The 18,562-nt window shown below is 52.1% G+C and overlaps 7 protein-coding genes across 7 annotated transcripts; 4 read left to right on the forward strand and 3 right to left on the reverse strand.

The window, feature by feature from the left end:
* Positions 1 to 667: 667 nt before the first annotated feature.
* On the forward strand, positions 668 to 3,127 carry EPUS_06191 (uncharacterized protein; the record flags this gene model as incomplete). The annotated part of the gene is made up of 3 exons (XM_007789308.1): positions 668 to 2,904; positions 2,955 to 3,026; positions 3,079 to 3,127. 3 exons carry the CDS (start codon positions 668 to 670, stop codon positions 3,125 to 3,127), a joined length of 2,358 nt encoding a protein of 785 aa, XP_007787498.1.
* A 612-nt stretch (positions 3,128 to 3,739) lies between these two features.
* On the forward strand, positions 3,740 to 6,344 carry EPUS_06192 (uncharacterized protein; the record flags this gene model as incomplete). Its single annotated transcript, XM_007789309.1, has 2 exons — positions 3,740 to 3,930; positions 4,016 to 6,344. The coding sequence occupies 2 exons, from the start codon at positions 3,740 to 3,742 to the stop codon at positions 6,342 to 6,344; spliced, it is 2,520 nt and encodes an 839-aa protein (XP_007787499.1).
* A 736-nt stretch (positions 6,345 to 7,080) lies between these two features.
* On the reverse strand, positions 7,081 to 8,700 carry EPUS_06193 (uncharacterized protein; the record flags this gene model as incomplete). The annotated part of the gene is made up of 3 exons (XM_007789310.1): positions 7,081 to 7,230; positions 7,293 to 7,982; positions 8,047 to 8,700. 3 exons carry the CDS (start codon positions 8,698 to 8,700, stop codon positions 7,081 to 7,083), a joined length of 1,494 nt encoding a protein of 497 aa, XP_007787500.1.
* Positions 8,701 to 9,321: 621 nt separating this feature from the next.
* EPUS_06194 (uncharacterized protein) lies at positions 9,322 to 12,010 on the reverse strand (the record flags this gene model as incomplete). The annotated part of the gene is made up of 2 exons (XM_007789311.1): positions 9,322 to 11,903; positions 11,959 to 12,010. 2 exons carry the CDS (start codon positions 12,008 to 12,010, stop codon positions 9,322 to 9,324), a joined length of 2,634 nt encoding a protein of 877 aa, XP_007787501.1.
* Positions 12,011 to 13,173: 1,163 nt separating this feature from the next.
* EPUS_06195 (uncharacterized protein) lies at positions 13,174 to 15,563 on the forward strand (the record flags this gene model as incomplete). Its single annotated transcript, XM_007789312.1, has 2 exons — positions 13,174 to 14,904; positions 14,955 to 15,563. The coding sequence occupies 2 exons, from the start codon at positions 13,174 to 13,176 to the stop codon at positions 15,561 to 15,563; spliced, it is 2,340 nt and encodes a 779-aa protein (XP_007787502.1).
* A 138-nt stretch (positions 15,564 to 15,701) lies between these two features.
* Positions 15,702 to 16,566, reverse strand: EPUS_06196 (uncharacterized protein; the record flags this gene model as incomplete). Its single annotated transcript, XM_007789313.1, has 2 exons — positions 15,702 to 16,230; positions 16,313 to 16,566. 2 exons carry the CDS (start codon positions 16,564 to 16,566, stop codon positions 15,702 to 15,704), a joined length of 783 nt encoding a protein of 260 aa, XP_007787503.1.
* A 742-nt stretch (positions 16,567 to 17,308) lies between these two features.
* Positions 17,309 to 17,947, forward strand: EPUS_06197 (uncharacterized protein; the record flags this gene model as incomplete). The annotated part of the gene is made up of 3 exons (XM_007789314.1): positions 17,309 to 17,324; positions 17,454 to 17,758; positions 17,813 to 17,947. 3 exons carry the CDS (start codon positions 17,309 to 17,311, stop codon positions 17,945 to 17,947), a joined length of 456 nt encoding a protein of 151 aa, XP_007787504.1.
* Positions 17,948 to 18,562: the final 615 nt, after the last annotated feature.

Below are 18,562 nucleotides of genomic sequence, written 5' to 3' on the forward strand. Positions count from 1 at the left end.
AAAGACTCGGTATGCTTGTCTTTTAGAGGTTGAGATTCGATGTGATCTCCTCTCAAGGCAAGTACAGTCGAGAAAACGTGGATGTTGACCGTTTCACGGGTCGGATTTGGAGTCTTCAACGAGATGGAAACCGCTTGCGTGCTATCAGGTCCACGAGCTTCGAGCAATTCCTGCGTCTCCCTGTTGCTATGAATGGGGCTTCCGAAGCTGATGGAGCAATAGATGCCGCACATTGTTGGGTGAAGGACTCCATAGAAGCATGGATAGTATTTCTAGCTTGTGACCATTAACTTAGCTCTGGTGTCACCCGGGGTCCAACTGGGTCCCGAAGTGGTAGATGGTCCCTAAAACTCCATGTCACGAGGCTGATAATCTGACACTGATGTCACTACTAACTAAGTTAGTTTAGGCAGGCGATCGTTCGCCGAATTGCCAGAATGCCGGGGTTCTGCCGGCCAGGAGCTGTGAGTATCCCAACACCACTGTTTACGTTAGAGTGAGAGCAGTTCGGATCAAGTCCACAACTCCTCCTTCCTCGCTGTCTTCGTTCCGTTGGCTATCCTACTCGTTCATCAATTCACACCTTGACTGGGAAAGATGATTGTGCATTCGTAGGGAGAATCAAGCTTCTGTCACAGAATATCCCAATCAAGCTGCAAGGCAGCTAATGTCCACTGCTGAAAATGCTAGAGGTCCAAATCATGCCTTACCGTCGGAAACTTGTACTGGCACGTCACCGGACGAGCAAGCTTCCTCGACTACTGCAACTGAAAGGCTAGCCGATCCGGCCACGATCGTGAACGAGTCATCAACACATTCTGCAAGATCCGAGAACCTGAGAGAGTCGAAGAGATCTTCGGAAGGCTCGACCTCACCGCGAGCCCTGTCGAGACCGATCAATAGCACTGAGCAAAACATTGAAGATGAGGGCTGCACAGTGGAGACAAGCCAAAGGATGCAGAATCTCTCGTTGACAGCAGACTCTCGGAACTCAGCGCAAACTGCGGCTCTGAAGCATCTTCCGCCAACCCCTCCTCCACCGCCAGAGAAAGATGTGGCTTATCTCGATCCTACACCCAAAACACCACAGGTCTCTCGACCAGTTTCCCGTCAACATTCAGATGATGGAGAGTACGACGAGAAAGATCCACAATATAGGAGGAATTCAACTGAGGAAGACTTTGACGCCAACAAAGCCTCGCTTCCTCCAGAGGTCGCGGTAGACAAGGACTCTCAATCGGAGATTCAGAGCATAATGGAACAGTTCACAGGCGATGGTGGAGCCTCCGGCAAAGATAAGATAATGTCACCCCGAATCGAGATGGCCAGTCCTATCTCCAACGATTCCGGCCAATTTCCTCCTCGAAGATCCAGCTTGGAACATCTGCGACCTACGATATCGACTTCCGTGATCAGCTCTGAGAAGGATTTACCCAGCCCACCTGTACCTCCCAAATCCGACTCGACACCGCTAAGCCCGACTCGATCAAGCAAGCCCACTTCGCCTTCATTATTGTCAGGTCCGCCCCTTCCAGAACCGGAACCGGATTTACCATTCGATTTTCACAGATTCCTGGAACAGCTTCGACACAAGTCAGCAGATCCGGTGGCTAAATTCCTGCGGTCTTTTCTCAATGAATTTGGGAAGAAGCAATGGATGGTGCATGAGCAAGTAAAGATCATTGGCGACTTTCTGACGTTCATTGCCAATAAGATGGCGCTGTGTGATGTATGGCGGGATGTTTCCGATGCCGAATTCGACAATGCAAAAGAAGGAATGGAGAAACTGGTCATGAATAGACTCTACACGCAAACTTTCTCGCCCGCCATCCCTCCTCCACCTCAACCTGTAAGAGGTAAGGGAAGAAGGAAGGATCAGGACAAAATACTTGGTCCAGGACGACGGGGACAGCATCAGGAGGATGTCGAGCGAGATGAGATTTTAGCCCAGAAAGTCAGGATCTACGGCTGGGTCAAGGAGGAGCATCTGGATATTCCTTCAGTTGGACCTGGTGGTGAACGCTTCCTCAAGCTGGCGCAGCAAGAATTATTGAAAATCAAGGGATACCGTGCGCCGCGAGACAAGGTTATCTGTGTGCTCAATTGCTGTAAAGTCATCGTTGGATTGTTGAAGAGTTCCAAGTCTGCAGATACCTCTGCAGATTCTTTTGTGCCCCTTCTCATTTATGTGGTCCTGCAAGCACATCCGGACCACCTCGTCTCCAACATCCAGTACATCTTACGCTTTCGCAATCAGGACAAATTAGGAGGCGAGGCTGGCTATTATCTGTCTTCACTGTCCGGGGCCATCCAATTCATCGAGACTTTAGACCGAACGTCGCTTTCTGTCAGCGACGCAGAGTTCGAACGCAACGTCGAGCTCGCGGTCTCTGCCATTGCAGAAAAGAACCGAGAGACGGAAACACGCTCACTGAGCCACATTGTTTCAGACAAGTCGACTTTGAGCGAGCCGGAAGTGACACCACGCACCTCGATGGATGCAAGCAAGTCGTCTCCTGGAAAAAGGTCGAGTCGCCCCTTGTTTGATAGCACAGACAGTGGGTTTGACGACAACGACGCCGTCGCAGGACTTCTCCGAACCATTCAGAAGCCACTCTCGACCATTGGTCGTATATTCTCCGACGAGGGCAGTGCTTCCCAAGCCCGCAGTGGTCGGATCTCACCACCGCAGCCGGAGTTCACACCACGACTCTCTCCTTCACTCTTTCAACCTCCCAGATCAAGCGGAGAGCAGCGACGGTCAGGCGAGCAGGCAAGGGACAGGGATGACGAGTATAAGACCGATGTGAAAGTTGATGCTCAAGAAGCTGCCGCAAGACAAGCCAGCGCCGAGGCAGCCGAGGCTCGAAGGATACAACGAGCAGAGCATCGGAACGTCGTCGAGTACGTGTGGCCCGGGTTGTTCACTCACCGCGTGCTAATGATGTGAGTAGGACACTCTACAGCATGTTTCCTAATCTGGACAAAGACGTGATTGAGGACGTGGTCAGGCTAAAAGAAGGACGGTCAGTCGCAGGACTTCTCTCTCATGCTACTCCTTGCTGATGTGCCATCTAGGGTTGGTCTGGCTGTGGATGCTTGTTTAGCTTTGAGCGCGGGAGGTTGATATAGGAAATTTCTTGCATGGCCTGGTAGCATCCCACGGCGTTTAGCACCTGCAAGTCCGGGCGAGCTTTGACATGTCCGAGTAGGGTCGAGCTATACGGAGGTTAGAAAAGGACGATCATGCTATGGATAACCATTAGCACTTCAGGCAGATGACAAGAATCTACCAAGCTGTGCTTGACATCCCCTGATTTTAGGATTCCTATCTATCTGGTAGCAGACCAGGGTTTTATCGATCTTATTCTTATGGTTATACATATGTAGGAAGGATAGCATCCAGAAAGCTCATTTCGGTGGCGCACGGCCATAGCTCCATCTGCTCTGGATCTGGACTGAAGGATTGCCTGCACGACCCATTGACAGCGAATCCGACACCAGAATGCAACCGGACGCTATCTATTCACAAGCCGTCTTACCAGTAACTTAATGGCAGACTCTCATCTACCAATCTTACACCATGTTTCGCGGTTCTCATCTTCTCATTAGGGTGTAAGCAGCGAAGTCTCTCTTTCAAGTCTCTCTTTCGACCTGATGCCACTCTGTGCTCCAGAGAATCATTCGAGTAGTGTACCAACGCGTCGACTTCTTCCAGTTGAAAAAGCTCAGTTCACAGATGGCACGGAAGAAGGCAACCAAAGCTTCTGTAGCTGACGTCGGCACCGACGATGGGCACAACGGACCCAATGGGCACTCCAGTCCAGCAGAGCAGACAGCTCCGGCCAACAAGTTGATCTCACCCGCAATTCCACCACAACCCAGAGCTGCAGAACCATCAACCCCCACCCTGGTAATTTGTCGCAATAAGTACATCATCTCTCGTCCCATATGCTGCATAGTAACTCATTGCTTGTCGGCAGACGCGAAAACCAATGCATTGACTCTCACGCAGGCACTGGCGATATATTTCCTCCTTCCATGGCCCCTGGCTCCAGCTGCCTCCAGAAGTGCTCGAGACCATTGCATTCAGCAATTTCTACCTTCCTCGGCCCCAATTGGTGGATCCTGCCACCCTGTTTGATCTGGTCAAGATCCGCCGACTGGTCGACGACGCGACAGATCTGACCGTCCGCGCCGCCAATGGGACTACTTCTTCCGCGCTGTGCAACTCTCACAATGCGAGTAATGGCCTCTACGGTGGTGGGAGTGCAGCAGCCCTGGGACTGGGGGGAGGAGGAGGTGGTGGGGCGCATGCAAAGCTAAGTCGAGAGAGAAAGCACCGAATGCGGGAACATGCCACACAGAAGCTATCGCATGCATATCATCTGGATGAGATCGCTGCCAGTGTGGCGACCATGCAATCGGCGTCTGCTTTGGAGGAAGTGGCAAAACACGTCCTGGCCCGGAACAATGACGACGCCGACGCAACCTACGTGCACTTCTTTCACGAAAAAATCCCCTCCAGATCGTTAGCAGAGTGTACGAGTCTGGCACCGTTGGACAAGGTCATCCGCCAGCGTCCGACCGATGGGGCACCCTACCGGACGCGAGCAGTGACGAGGATATTCAAGGAGGACTTTATGGGCGCTGCGACGGATCTGACAGAAGGACTACGCGTGTGCCGATTGTACAATACACAGCATGAAAGACGGAACGAGCAGACAGAGCTTGTGCTTGCTCGCGAGGCGGCACGAGAACAGCGGACGGATGCGAAAGTCGACGAGAAAGATCAGCCAAGCAGCCTGGAAGGGCAGTTGCTGTTCCATCGAGCTGGCACATTCCTTACCATGGCGTGTGATAATATTGCGTTGGCCTTGTCTGGAACATCTACCACCAATGGAGCCAGCTGCGCAGATCTCCGTGGCGAAGCCGAGATGTCGTCTATTCCTACGAAGAGGGTCCGAGAAATGCACCATCGACGTCTCGAAGCTCGCAAATCGGTGCGGACATACGCAAAGCGTGCTCTCCGAGACTACCTGGCATTCATCAGCCGTTTTGACTATACTCCCGGCCAGCCCGCCGAGATCACGAGAGCGTTTCTCCATAAGGTCAACGCCGCCGCCAACGGGTATGGCAGACGAGGTCATCAGAAGCGTCTGCTGGAAATGGCAGAATTTCCCATGACCGCAAGATCAACCGCCCTGATTCGGCACGATGGCCATTTCGCCACACCTCCACGCAGACCATCTCAACCACTCCCGCTCCCCAGCAAGCGCGTCTACCCGCTCAACGAACTCTTCGCCGCCATCCCACCCCCAGAACTACCACCCTACCCCATCGAAACCTCCACCTCCACCGCCTTCGCCAAACCAAGCCAATATCAACCGCTTCCTCCCATCCTAGCGGACGACCCCTCCACCGCTGAGACAGTAACCTACCACCCCCTGCTCACCGACGCGTTGCACTCCCTCCTCCTCTGCCACACTCTGATGCAAACCTCGCCCAAAGAACTCCTCCGCCACGCGCACATGGTTGCGCGTCTCGCGCGCCTCAGCGACGGCTTTCCCGTTTTTCTGGCCGCGCGCTCGCCCGCGCGCGCGGATTGGGTCGAGGTCCTCCGTCGCGCGCCCAAGGCCGCCAACAGCAATTGGATCGGCCTGTCAGCTGTGTCATGGGATGCGCTGTGTAAGCCGGCGCCGCTGGCTGCGCAGCAGGGCGAGGAGGGAGGGGCGGCGAAGCCGGGGAGGGGAAAGAGCGAGACGAAGGAAGAGAGGAGGGAGAGGGTCAGGATGGAGGCGTTCAGAGAGGCGCTCGCTGATGAACGGGTGCTGGATGAGGAGAGTTTTCGGAAAAGCGTCAAGGCTTGGGAGGCGAGGGGTAGGATGGAGGTGGAGGAGCAAGAAGAGGAAGAGGAAGCAGGCGTGAATGGGAATGCAGATGCAGATGCAGATGGGATGCCCAAGGAGAAGCTGGATGCGAACAAGCCGAAACGCTGGGCCCAGGACGAGGGCAAGGAATACCCCATCGCGACGCACAGGGCCGAGGCGATCGCCCGCTGGATCCGAGAGGTGCCGCAGCTGGGCGACGCGGTTGCTGGGTCTGGTGCCGCGAAAGCCGCGACGGCGAAGAATAAGACGCCCGCGAGGTTGAGGAAGAGCGCTGCGAATGTTGGTGTTGTTGTGGATGCGAATGCCGACGTCAATGCGAATGCCGACGCCAGCGCTGATGCCCATGGAGTGGTTGATGGGGAAGGGGATGCGGATGCGGATGGGTTGGAGAAGAGTGGGCAGGCTTTGTCTGAGATGGCGAATTCAGCAGTAATAGATATCATAGACGAGTGACCGAGCGGTGGTTGTGGTTGTGGTTGTGGTTTTTTGAGCTGATTCGGCTCCTGTGGCTACCGTGTGTGTGTGTGTGTGAGAGAGAGAAGCGTCCTGCCTGCTTCCGTTCTGTTACACTTAGAACACGGTTTTACACAGGGCGGAAATCGCGGTAGAGGAAATACCTGCTATCACTAGTTAATTACTACTGTATGTATCTTCGATAGGGGGGTTTCCAGACGGGAATCAAATGATTACCTGGAACCATGGGTATACCGGGTTGTGGCCAACCCCCACTCCACTCCACTCCACTCTCTTCCCTCCCCCTGAGTCCAGAGCTCTAGATCGCAAAAACCCTTCTGAGTATTCTTTTCGTCTCGACGTCTAAGCAGCAGTGAGGCTGCTGCTCTGGTTGGGCCAGATGGTACCGCTTGATCTTGATCGAGAGGCTGTAGTTAGTTGGATTTTATCTCCCTGGCCATCTGCACTCTATCTTTCATGGGTTTATTCCCCCCCCTTCCCTCTCTTCCCCTCTTGTGTCGGAAAGGGTGTGTATGTGAATGCGTGGACACGAGTCCGGCGGTACTGTATTTGGCCTCCTGGAGACTCGGTGCGGTCTTTCGAATCTGCATGTCTGGGTACTTGAGCCGTAAGGCACGCGTGATCGGCGACTATTGTTGTTGTTTTTGTTGTTGCTGCCGTCGTTGACACCTCTGTCGTGCCTCATCTGGCAGTCTCGCACCTTCTAGCAATGAGGTTATTGGCGTTGCGCACTGACCAGCGCAATGACGGTGGGCCGGACTGCTTCGATTGCATGGGCGCTGGATCCGAGGCTTTCTGGACAGTCGAGATCAGAGTCACTTGATCGTACGTATGGGAAGCCGAGGGTGCGGATGTAGGGAATATCCTGGATGGAAGTGGGTGATTGAGTAATTAGCAGGACTGTCACTGCTTGTCCAGCCCCAGTACCCTCTCCAACATCTCTCTCCCGAATGCTTCTTCTCCTTGACGCGGACCTCCCACCATCCTGACTACCCGATTCCCACTGTTAGACCCTAGCCAATCGCCCAGATCATAGGATCTCGCTCCCTCGCTACCTCTTCTCTTCCGGCTCCTCCTCCGATCCACGACCGTCATGCCCCTCGTCCACTGGCCCGTCGTGTCGACGCGGATGTCTTCGGGGCTTTGGGCGCTGCGCATCCATTTTGCGGAGGAGTGAGTGAGGATATAGTAGATGCAGAGCGGGTCGTGGAGGGAGAGGGACGCGGAATTACTGTCGTTGCTGTCTCCGCTAGATGCGGTTTGGTAGGAGGAGTTGGTGGAGGTGTGGTGAAGAGATTCAATTTTAGTGAACATCGGTTGCATGAAGGCGGTTAGCCAGGTTGCTAACGGCGATGGGCTAGGCAATTGAATGAGGGGTCGGGTGAGGGTGTTGAAGAGGCCGCGGGTGAGGGTGTGGAGTTCGGTTATATCGAGCGGGAAGAGGGTTAGCTTCAGAGGGCGGGAGAGGGTGGTTGGGTAGGGCGGGAGGACAGATGATGGGTCGACGTGGGTGGGAGTGGGTGGCATGGTGGAGGACGGGTTGGCAGAGGTGAGGGCGTAGATTCGAGCGGCGGCTACCGAGTCGGCGAAGACGTTGAACTCTGCGACAGGTGTCACCTATTTAGGTCATGGTTAGTGAATGGACGACTATGACTTAGGGAGGCGAGAGTGCTGGACATACATTCCCACACAGATCAATCGCTCCACCCATCGTGACCACCTCTCTCACCCGCAGAAAAGTCTCCGTGTCCTCGGCAGCAGCCAAAGCAAGATTCGTCAATGGCCCAATCGCCACCACCGTAACCGTATCCGCTTCGTTCTCTCTCAAGACACGCAAAATCTCCTGATGGGCCGGCACCAGCGATGGTCGAAAAGATGACTGTTCTGCCGCCAACTCTTGATCGTCCACGACCTCCGAGATCACCGTATCTGGCGGCGGTCTCTCAAAAAGCTTTTGCCACGTATCCTTAGGCGATAGATGGGGATGGCTCTCATGAATCCCAGCCAGACCGTCCGGACCATGAAAGTAATCAGCCATCAGGAGCTGCTCGTGTAGAGGTCCGTTGGCCCCAACAGCCACTAAGGGCTTGTACTTGGTCATCCCCTCGAAGCCCTCGGGTTTACCATTTTCACGTCTCCATTTGAGTTCTTTTTCGAGGACCTGGAAGATGGCGACGATATTTCTGAGACAAGAACGAACTTCCACGTTACCGAATGTTACAGATATTAGGACGACTTCCAGCTCTTCTGCCTTGGCTGACAACGCTAAGAGGATGGCGAAAACGTCGTCGATGCCGGGGTCTGTGTCGATTATGATCCGCTGTGAGGGTGCCATTCCGGAATCTGCTTGGTGAGGAGGCCAACTGATATCTTGTAGTCGGCTCGGCTGCTCACTGAAGATGGTGCTCAAACGGGATCCGGGCAACAATTAAGAAGCATTGTGTCACCGGAAGTTGGTACTCTTAGCACGTTACCCTCCACCAAATTACTAAATAAGGGTGACGGTGCTTTGTCCCCGAAAGGAACAAACAACGCGATCCGGCGAAGAGTGCAGAAGGACCAAGCTACCTAGCTACCTAGCTACTCACAGTAGTTAGGTGGAAGAAGATATGCGAAGACTCGACTCGTATCAATACATGTACACAGTACCTGTCCTAGCGCTCGCGGGATCTAAATCTGCATGATGTTGTGAACCATTGTACCACACCCCGCAAGTGATGTGAGTGTAAGGCTGAGGCCTGAGGGTGTGGGTGTCATCACTAACTACCTAACTAGTTATTTACTTCATATTCAAAATATGAATGGTTTGTCCAATCTGACCAAAGCTCCACCCATGTTCCCACCACCCTCTTGGGATTGTGCTGTCGCAGCTTGGGAACACTCCTGTACCTTTCAGCCTGTCATACAATAGAAGGATGTTTTGCTTGCTCCACGCATAATAAACACTAGTTAGTACTCATAGTTTCCCTCCCACGATAGCAAACATCCATCCACTTCCCGCACATATCACCAAAAAGGCACTGCCTCCGAGTAGCCGGTGCAACCTGCTCAATTTCTCCTCTCTGCTCATCATCAGACTGATTGCAATGATCGCCAGTCCAAGCGCAGCAACCACACCTACGATGATGCCAGCCTCAACTTGCATTTTGGCTTTGTGCCTGCCCGTCGCATCCATGATGGCAGACATGATTAGCAGAACCAAGGCAATGGCGAAGCAGCCTATGTAAGTGCGGAAAAGAGCTCCTTCGTGGGATGCGCGAACTGGTTGACGCTGGGTGGTATGGCGTAACGGCAGGCGCAATGTCCTGCGAGCTCCAGGCCCGGTTGCACAGAAAGTGGAACGAAGCGTCTTCGAAGCTTTCGCGGCAGGGACTGACTGGTCACTGTCTGAGGAGTCGTCATTGTCAGAGTCTACGTCTTTGTTGCGAGTGCCTAGCAGAGGCCGACGCACTCCCTCTTCAACGTCACCGTCACCGTCACCGTCACCGTCGCCATCGTGCTTGCGGAATTGCATCGGTAGCCAGGACATGATGCGGCCTTTGGTCCGACCAACGCTTTGATACATGGAAGAGAAAGCCTTCGAGACTGTCTCTGCCCCAGGAAAGGAAACGTGCTCGTCAGGATTGACGTAGATTGCATAGGTTTGATCCTCAAGAGCTTCATCTCCGTCGTCAAACTCATTCCAATATCGCCGAATAGGCTGTCTTTTATGACGCATCTTGCCCCGCGCTGCTTTTCTCTCAGATTGATGTGGCGTTTTGGCTACCTCCTGCTTTCCAATAACTGGGCTGCTAAGTGGAGTGCTTTTGTTTGAGCCCTGTAGTGAGGTTGCAGACGAGTCGATCGGCCCCGCCGAGAAGACGTCCCTGGTAGATGACGGTGCCGAAGACAACGCTTTGGGAACATTCTTCCGCAAGTTTGATCTCGCCTGAAGTGGTGGCACTTTTCGTATGTCTTGGTCAAGCCACGACTGCCACATGGGTGATGGCATGTCTGAAGCTTTGCAGATAGTGGTGATCGCCTGAGCTTCCAGGGAGAATCCTCTGATGCGCTCGACAAGATGCGTGCTGTCTAGGGCTCGGACGATCTCCGGTGTACGCGAAAACTCCCATCGGAGCTCTAAGACGGTATGTGGAAAGCCCTGTACTCCAGTAGCATCACCAGACAAGTTCTTACCGATCGTCGTCACGTCTACAGACGACATTGTGATGTCCATATCCATCAACGCCCAGGTGCCGACCTCACTAGTATTATTGAGACCTGCAAAGCGAGAACGTAAGCATTGTACTTCAGCTAATGGCTTGATGTCTCTGTTCTGGGCAAGCCAGTCACGATGTTTCTGCAAGCTGGTATCGGGGACTGATGAATCAGTGGCGCAACCCTTCTGATGTTTAGTCGTAAAGTGTCCGTCTGGTTCAAAGAGCTTGACGAGTTCCTTTCTCTTGATGTGGGTGATATCTAAATGATGCTGGATTGGCACAGTCGAAGGCGATAAATCCGAGCTTACCAAAATGGCTTCGGGATCACTTGCCCAAAGAATTTTCATGGCCAACATTGAAGACACAGAGCCAACAAGATCCTCTGCCTGACCTACAGTGACAGCTCCGTGCGCTTTAATAAACCTTTGTAAGTTGTCAAACATTGCGATATGGGTTCGACCATTGGAAGATGCTGATTGTGCGCTATCTCGGCGTGCCGTTGGCAGAGAGGTAAGACAGGGATCACTTCTATCGAGGTGTGGACTGGACCCATTGCGGTCTTTCATATATCGGCGTAGCAGAACAGTCACCTCCTCAAGATTGTCCTTGTGGACCCAGTAGCAAGCTCGTCCACCAGCCACCCCTAGCGGTACGGCAGAGAAAGCAGCATCGAATTCTAGCGGTGATGAATTTAGGAATCGTTCGTGCAGTTGTAACGCAGTTGGCCTTGGCTTCTGCGAGACCAGTGCTGAGCTCTTCCGGTGTGGGTGCACAGATGGTGTTGCATTGCCACGTGACTGGGACAATGCTGTCAGGCAGGATCTGACCCCAGCTAGACGATCGAGCAAGGGCACAAAGTCCAAATTAAGAGCGTTTCCTGGTTGGTTAAATATTTCATTGTTCATCCGTAACTCCAGAGCCAACGATCCAGTCCATTTTCGATATTTCTTCAAAAGCTTTCTAAAGGCCTGCTTCTGCGTGCTAACATATCGAGAAAGCGACTGGATGTCTTCACCAATACTATCCGCTTCTTGTACTAATTTCGCATATCTTCTTGTGTTTTGTAATGGCTGGGAGGCTTGTGCGTTCTTCTGCCGAGTGAAGAGCCGTGCCTGTCGGTCAATATAGTCCATCCGACGCTCCATCTCACCATACTTGCTTCTCGTGAACAAATTAACCCGTTCATATTGACTGCAGAGAACTGGGAAGAGCGTGTCCTCTAATTGGACCCAGGCTTCATTTGCCTTTCCTTGGCCCGGTATTGAAACTGGGCTTGTTGTGCCTTCGCCAGCGGTACTTTCTTTGATCATATGCTTCACTTCGTCATAATCAACATTGTCTAGATAAGGTCAGTTATAACTTGGAACATGGAAAGGGAGATCGGTAGAACAAACAATTGGCCCATTGAGGAATAGATCTCTGCCGGAGCGTCTCGCCGAATTTCATGATTGTGCTAGACTCAACGGATCACGATTCAAGCAATGATAAGGTAAGAGAGCCAAAGGTTATCATACGCCGCGATAGCATCTAAACAAAAGATTGAAAATACGCATAATGGTCCGAGGAGAAGTTTCTTGATAACGGGCGGGGCGCAGTTATCTTGGAAATGCTTGTCTCGGTAGGTGGAGGAGATTCGATCTGCGCGTCCGAGTAGCAAGTTCCAAGAGGGGCAAATGAGGAAACTATGATGCAATTGAAGTCCAAACCCCCTTAGAATGGCGGGAAGGAACCGAAGACAATATGATATACTATTCAATGAAGGCTGCTCGAGTCAACCAACTGGACATTTCAGGAAATTGCCATGTGGATATCACGCGACATCAACCAGATTGTCCAACGGTTCCTGTAGATGATCTTGTCAATGGGGCGCACAGACGGACTCTGTCCAATCGATCCCAGCCACCCAGGTGGAGAAGGGTTGAAGGTGTGGATCACTCCACAGATGACGCGCATTAGCCATGTCGGATTAGGTATCATTGGGTTAGCCTCACATCGAAATTCTCGAACGCCAAAATCTCTAAGCGCTCTTACATGTGGCCATTCAACTCTGCTCTTACAGAATATACTAGCATCTCTCTTACTTTATAGCTGCACAAGTGTCATCAAAGACTGGGTCCTAAGCTGATATACACTTAACAAGAGATGTTTATGAGAATACATTTTAAAGAGCTCTATAAATTAATGCACGGTGACTGGCAAGCATATAGTAACTATTAAGCGTACAGCAAAGGGCCTCCAAGAGAGCGTCCTAGGAGGATGCCCCAGGAGGATGCCTCAGAGAATGTCCCAGAAAATGTCCAGAAGAGTGCCCGGAGGCCCCAGTAGGGCGCCGCTAAAAACTGCCCTAGAAGGAGGCTCTAATCAAATACCATTAAAGGATGCCCCAGAAGGATGCCCTAGAAGGGCGCCCTAAAAGGATGCGCATAAGGGTGTCATAAGAGAATATCTTAAGAGGCCAACCCAATACATAATAGTGCGCCGCAACCAGGATCTAAGCACAGATATTTTCTTCCCGACAGTCGATCGACCTCTCATACACAATCAAGCATCCAAGTTAAACGCATGAACCGCGAACGCATTTATCAAATGCTGCGACCAATTGATCCGTGATGACTGCTACCATCGCCCCCATCACCAATGGTGATACATACTTCGATCCCCATCAAGACATTCTTGCGGCCCTATCCACATCTCCGCATAATTTCCTTCAGCCTACCTCTGCCCTACATGCGGCAGCCATCATTGCAGCCAAAAGATTCTTAGACCCTCTTGCCTCTTCTGTGAGCGAGGCTCAAGAATTACGAAAACGAGGAAACAGAAAGAAGCGTAAGAGGTCGGACTACGAAGCGAACAGTGTGGGCAAAGTCTTGCAACTACGAGAAGTCTACACCGATGGTTTTGGGATTGGTCAGATATGGGAGCAGGCCAAGAGAATACTGGATGCAGCTCGAGACGAGGTACAAAGAGACTTGAAGAACATTCAGACCTCTCAAGACACCACAGATGGCGTCATTGGAAAGCCACAGCAGGGGAACGGTGGTACGGAGATGGTGCCATTTGATGAGGGTGCGTTAGATACCGTCTCGGATGAACCTCAGGATGATCTAGATGTTGCTACCGTAGGTGATGTTGACGATGATCATGGGCTGTACGACGGAGAGGAGATTCAACAAGAGGCTATACACACCGAGGACGACGAGGACATGGTAGACGACGATGATATCGGAGATATGCAAGATTCAGCAGAAGAGAACTCTGAAACAGAAGAAACGCCACAGGTTTATGTTCCAGATCCCAATGGCCTTAACGATGGCTTCTTCTCAATCGACGATTTCAACAAGCATTCTCAATTCCTGGAGCAACAGGATGCAATGGGAGAGGAGGATAACCCTAGCGATGAAGACGAGATTGATTGGGACGCCGATCCTCTCGCAGCGCCTCTGCATTCCACATCAGGAAAGAAGGAGCTCAAAGCAGACAACGCTACCGAAGGCGAAGATGGCGAAGGTCCTACATTCGGCGATGCAGATCTGGACGGTATATCGGAAGAGGAACACGGAGAAGAAGACAACCTCGATCTGGCTGACGGTATGCCTGGGCTCGAAAACACCAATGACATCAAATACGCAGACTTCTTCGAGCCACCAGCCCAAAAGCCTTCCAAATCAAAGCGCATGCGTGCCCTTCCCAAGACCCAGCCTCCACCTCGTCCGGCCGCAGACGGAGAAACTCCAGAAGTCATCGCCAATGACATTCAGCGCGCCATCTCCGACGTACGTCGTGATCTCCTCGACTCCGAAGACGAAGCCTCCTCAACCGACCAAGACGACGATGACGAGCAACCAATCAAACCTTCCACCAAAAACCTTTCGACCCATGAAAAACAACGCGCCAAAATCCTATCCGAGATCCGCCGCCTCGAAGCCGCCGCTATATCCAAACGCGACTGGACCCTCAGCGGCGAAGCGCGCGCCGCCGACCGGCCCCTCAACTCCCTCATCGAAGAAGACCTCGAATTCGAACGAGCAGGGAAACCTGTGCCGGTCATCACGGCTGAAGTGTCAGAGGAAATTGAAGCGTTAATCAAGCAACGGATCGTTGCTCGCGAGTTCGACGAGGTTGTGCGGCGAAGACCAGAGGCTCTTGGTGCGTCTGGCTCTGCAAGGAGAGGGAGGGTGGAGGTTGATGACACGAGACCGAGTCAGGGGCTGGCGGATGTGTATGAGGCCGAGCATTTGAAAGCTACGGATCCCGGGTATGTGGATAAGCGGTCCGCGACACTCAAGAAGCAGCATGCTGAGATTGCGAGGTTGTGGAAGGATGTCTCGGCGAAACTTGATGTGTTGAGCAATTTACATTTCAAGCCGAAGGGCTGGCGGATGTGTATGAGGCCGAGCATTTGAAAGCTACGGATCCCGGGTATGTGGATAAGCGGTCCGCGACACTCAAGAAGCAGCATGCTGAGATTGCGAGGTTGTGGAAGGATGTCTCGGCGAAACTTGATGTGTTGAGCAATTTACATTTCAAGCCGAAGCGGGCGGAGATTAGTGTGCAGGTGGTAGGGGATAAGCCGACCATCAGTATGGAGGATGCTAGGCCTGGCGCTGCGGATGATGGTGGAGTGGAAAGTCGGTTGGCCCCACAGGAGATTTATACGCCTGGCGAGGAGGGGAAGGCGAGGGGTGAGGTCATGGGCAAGAGTGGCATGGCGAGGAGTAAGGAGGAGATGACTAAAGAGGAGAAGTTGCGGAGACGAAGGAGGGAGAAGGAGAGGGCGAAGAAGAAGAAGAAGGGAAGTGAAGCTGTGAAATCGCAACAGGAGCCGAAGAGAAGAGGTAGAAATGCTGAGAAAGCTCAAGAAAAGAAAACCATCCTGGACGAGCTTCGGAAGGGCGGTGTCAAGGTTATCGGCAAGAAAGGCGATGTCGAAGAGATTGATGGCAAGAAGAGGAAGGGGCATAGTGAGGTGGAATCACGTAGCACAGAGTACAAGCTGTGAGGGAGGTAAAATGCATTGCCGTCTACTGGCACATGTCATTGTGGCGGCAAAGTTCTGGATATTTCTTGTCCTGTACAACGATCGACGAGAATTGAGATGCCAAGATTCTTACTTGGGCAGTTGAGCTTCCGAGTGAGGCTAGCCTGTCTTCCGCTGAAGTTCCTTTTGCACTGCATTTGATCTTGGTTTTCTCCTGACCTCATACAGGTATATGCCATCTCTTTTATCCTGGTGTTGGTCGTCATATTTGGCGTCCACCACCTCAAATTGCTTCTTCATATCTCTGATAAACCTCCAATCTGCTTTCCTTCTCTTCATGAAGCAGAAGTAGCACAACGTCTCCGGTCCCAGCAATCGATGCATGGTCTGTAGTAGAAGAGGGAACGCGGGCTCGAAATAAACGCAATCGGCGGCTAAGACGACGTCGGGAAATCGCTCATCGGGCAGTAATGCATGGGTGGAGAAATGTGCCTCGAGCGAAGGAGATATTGAGGTGCCCCAGTCCAGTCTCCCAGCAATAACCCTATTCTCTAGCGAGTTCAAAGCAATGTTCTGTTGCATCAAGCCCAGCATAGGCAGCTGATCGGTGATGATCAATGGCTTGGTTATTTGAGAGCCTCGAGCGACAGCCAGACCGACCAGCCCACCTCCCGCCCCAAGCTCGATGCTAAGAAATGTTAGAGTGAAATGTAGGATATGGACCACGACCATCTATGCAAAGTTTACCGATTTCGGCATATCGCACCTACATTGTCTTGTCCGCAATGTTATGGCGGTGGGCGTGCAGCATATACCTCGCCAGTACCATACCTGCAGGCCACAGCTGTCCGCCGCATCCTTGTTTCAAATTTTCGTGAAGCAGGAGTGGTGGTTGTAGAAGGTCATTAAACGATATTGTAGTGGTACTTGGAGGTTTGCTAGCACGCACGGGCACAAAAGACTCAAGGCCAGGCAGCGGATCATGTTCAGTCAAGGACAACTGGTAGCTATGTTCCTCAGCCATTACTTGAACGCTGCCACCGTTGCATGGTGTAGGTCACATTTCCGGGTCTGCTCCACTTGTCGGTTGCGGTACCACTATTAGCTAATCATTGGGGTTCAAGCTCGCCATTGGTTGGAGTGATTAGTCCGGGTACGCTGGAGCAGTACTCTAGAACAGCATGAGGTGAACTGCTAGATCTCATTATGAATATCAACGCAAGACCCTTGGTAGTACCACAAAGGAAGCATAAGCATTTGAAGCTGGCCTTAGCACATCCTCGGCAATAATTACAGCCTGTCGTTTCCAGGGCGGCAGTCCTGGAGCGATGACATCATGGCAACTCCACACTGTACTGTGTATTATGAACCGGGGGTGCGCGTTGCTCGGGCACTCTGTTTCCGTATCAGGGAAGATGCAAACGGGTAGGAGAAGAAATGGCGTGTATATCAGCCGCCTGACGGGTTACCTGCGCGCAAAACTCTTCCGATGGTAGTGGTAGAATAAATTCAGGAGATGATGCCGTCATTGTTGCCTGCCTTGCTCCTACGTCAAGCCACTTTGCTGTGCCAAGGCGCCATGCAAGGTTAGTCCCAGCCAAGCGAGGTCACACCTGCCACTGCCCTTGAAAAACCTCAACCACCTCCCCTTCTACTACTCAAACCATCATCATACTGCATCTCCGAGACAGCTCCAATCCATCAAAACAGCCTCCCATCTTGAATACATCCCACAACCTCACACCAATTATCACAAGCTCAATACAATGGCCACCCTCCACTGTAAGTTTTCTTCGCGACTCAGCGTTACGTCAATAGACCTTAACTCGACCTCTGCCATCCTTTATCTACTACTATTCGGCGCTGCAGATATCTCAAGAGGACACGGCTAACCTGCAATCACTCGTTCAGACCTCCCACCTGTCAAGCCATCGGCTATCGCCCTCGGCACCATCTTCACTCACACCGCATCCCTTGCTATCTTGGCCCCTCTCTTTGGTGACACATACCACCGCGCTCAAGCCGCAAACTCCAACGAGGAATTTTTCAAGTCAAAGGAAGCTGCCACCGCAGCCGCCAGCTGGGGCTCTTCCCTTGCAGGATCTGCTCTTCAGACTTATGGTGTTGGCGCTCTCATCAATGCCACTGGCACTCTGAGCTACAAAGGTGCCGCTTACCTCGGAAGCTTGATCTTCATGGCCAGCTCTGCTCCAAGTGTACGTCAAGTACTTCTCTTCTTGAACCTGGAAGTCTCGCTAATTACAGTTTAGATTATCGCACAAGTTGTTACTGAGAAGCGCCCAATGGACACCATCGCCGTCACCGTTGTTAGCCGTATCTTCGAGACTGTCGGTCTGAGCATGTTCCTCACCTACTGGGGCACAAGAACCAACCCGTTCGACTAAATGGATAGCCTAGATCTCGGGAGTCTTTGAGGTGGACGGGAAAGCAGGAGCTGGCTATCGCTTTATGCGCGATTTGAGCCAGGCTAGATTAGTTGATATCGGAGCTCTTCCTCAACTTGGTGCATAAATTGTTGCAGCCTCCTGATTGTATCAACAATAACTAGTTTCAATGCAAACATCAATCAGAAAAGCGTCCTCCTTTGGATCGTGCAACTTACTCTCATCACCATTTCAACCGGGAATACTTTATAACTCAAACCAATGAACACGCCCTTTTGGTAGTCTTAGATTCATCCACTAGTTAAAGGTAGGATGCCGCCCAGGATCGCTGGGACAACCTAGTCGCCCAACACGGTTCTTCCCACAAAATTAAGCGCTCATTACTTAGCTAATTCTACAGACCCGCCCATATGCGCTAGACAATGCAATAGGTCCAAAACCAAGTATCCCATAGCAGCATGTACATCGATAATCGTTCTACTCGTGAACAAGGCGACACCCAACTAGAGCATCAAGGCCCCTTTCCCCCGAACTGGATATATGCTTAGTGACCAGCAATCAGAGAAAAGCGACTGATGAAATAATGCCAAGGCCCAAACGCTTAAAAGAGAAACA

Source organism: Endocarpon pusillum, assembly GCF_000464535.1.
Source record: "Endocarpon pusillum Z07020 unplaced genomic scaffold C739027, whole genome shotgun sequence".
Taxonomy (NCBI): Eukaryota; Fungi; Ascomycota; class Eurotiomycetes; order Verrucariales; family Verrucariaceae; genus Endocarpon; species Endocarpon pusillum.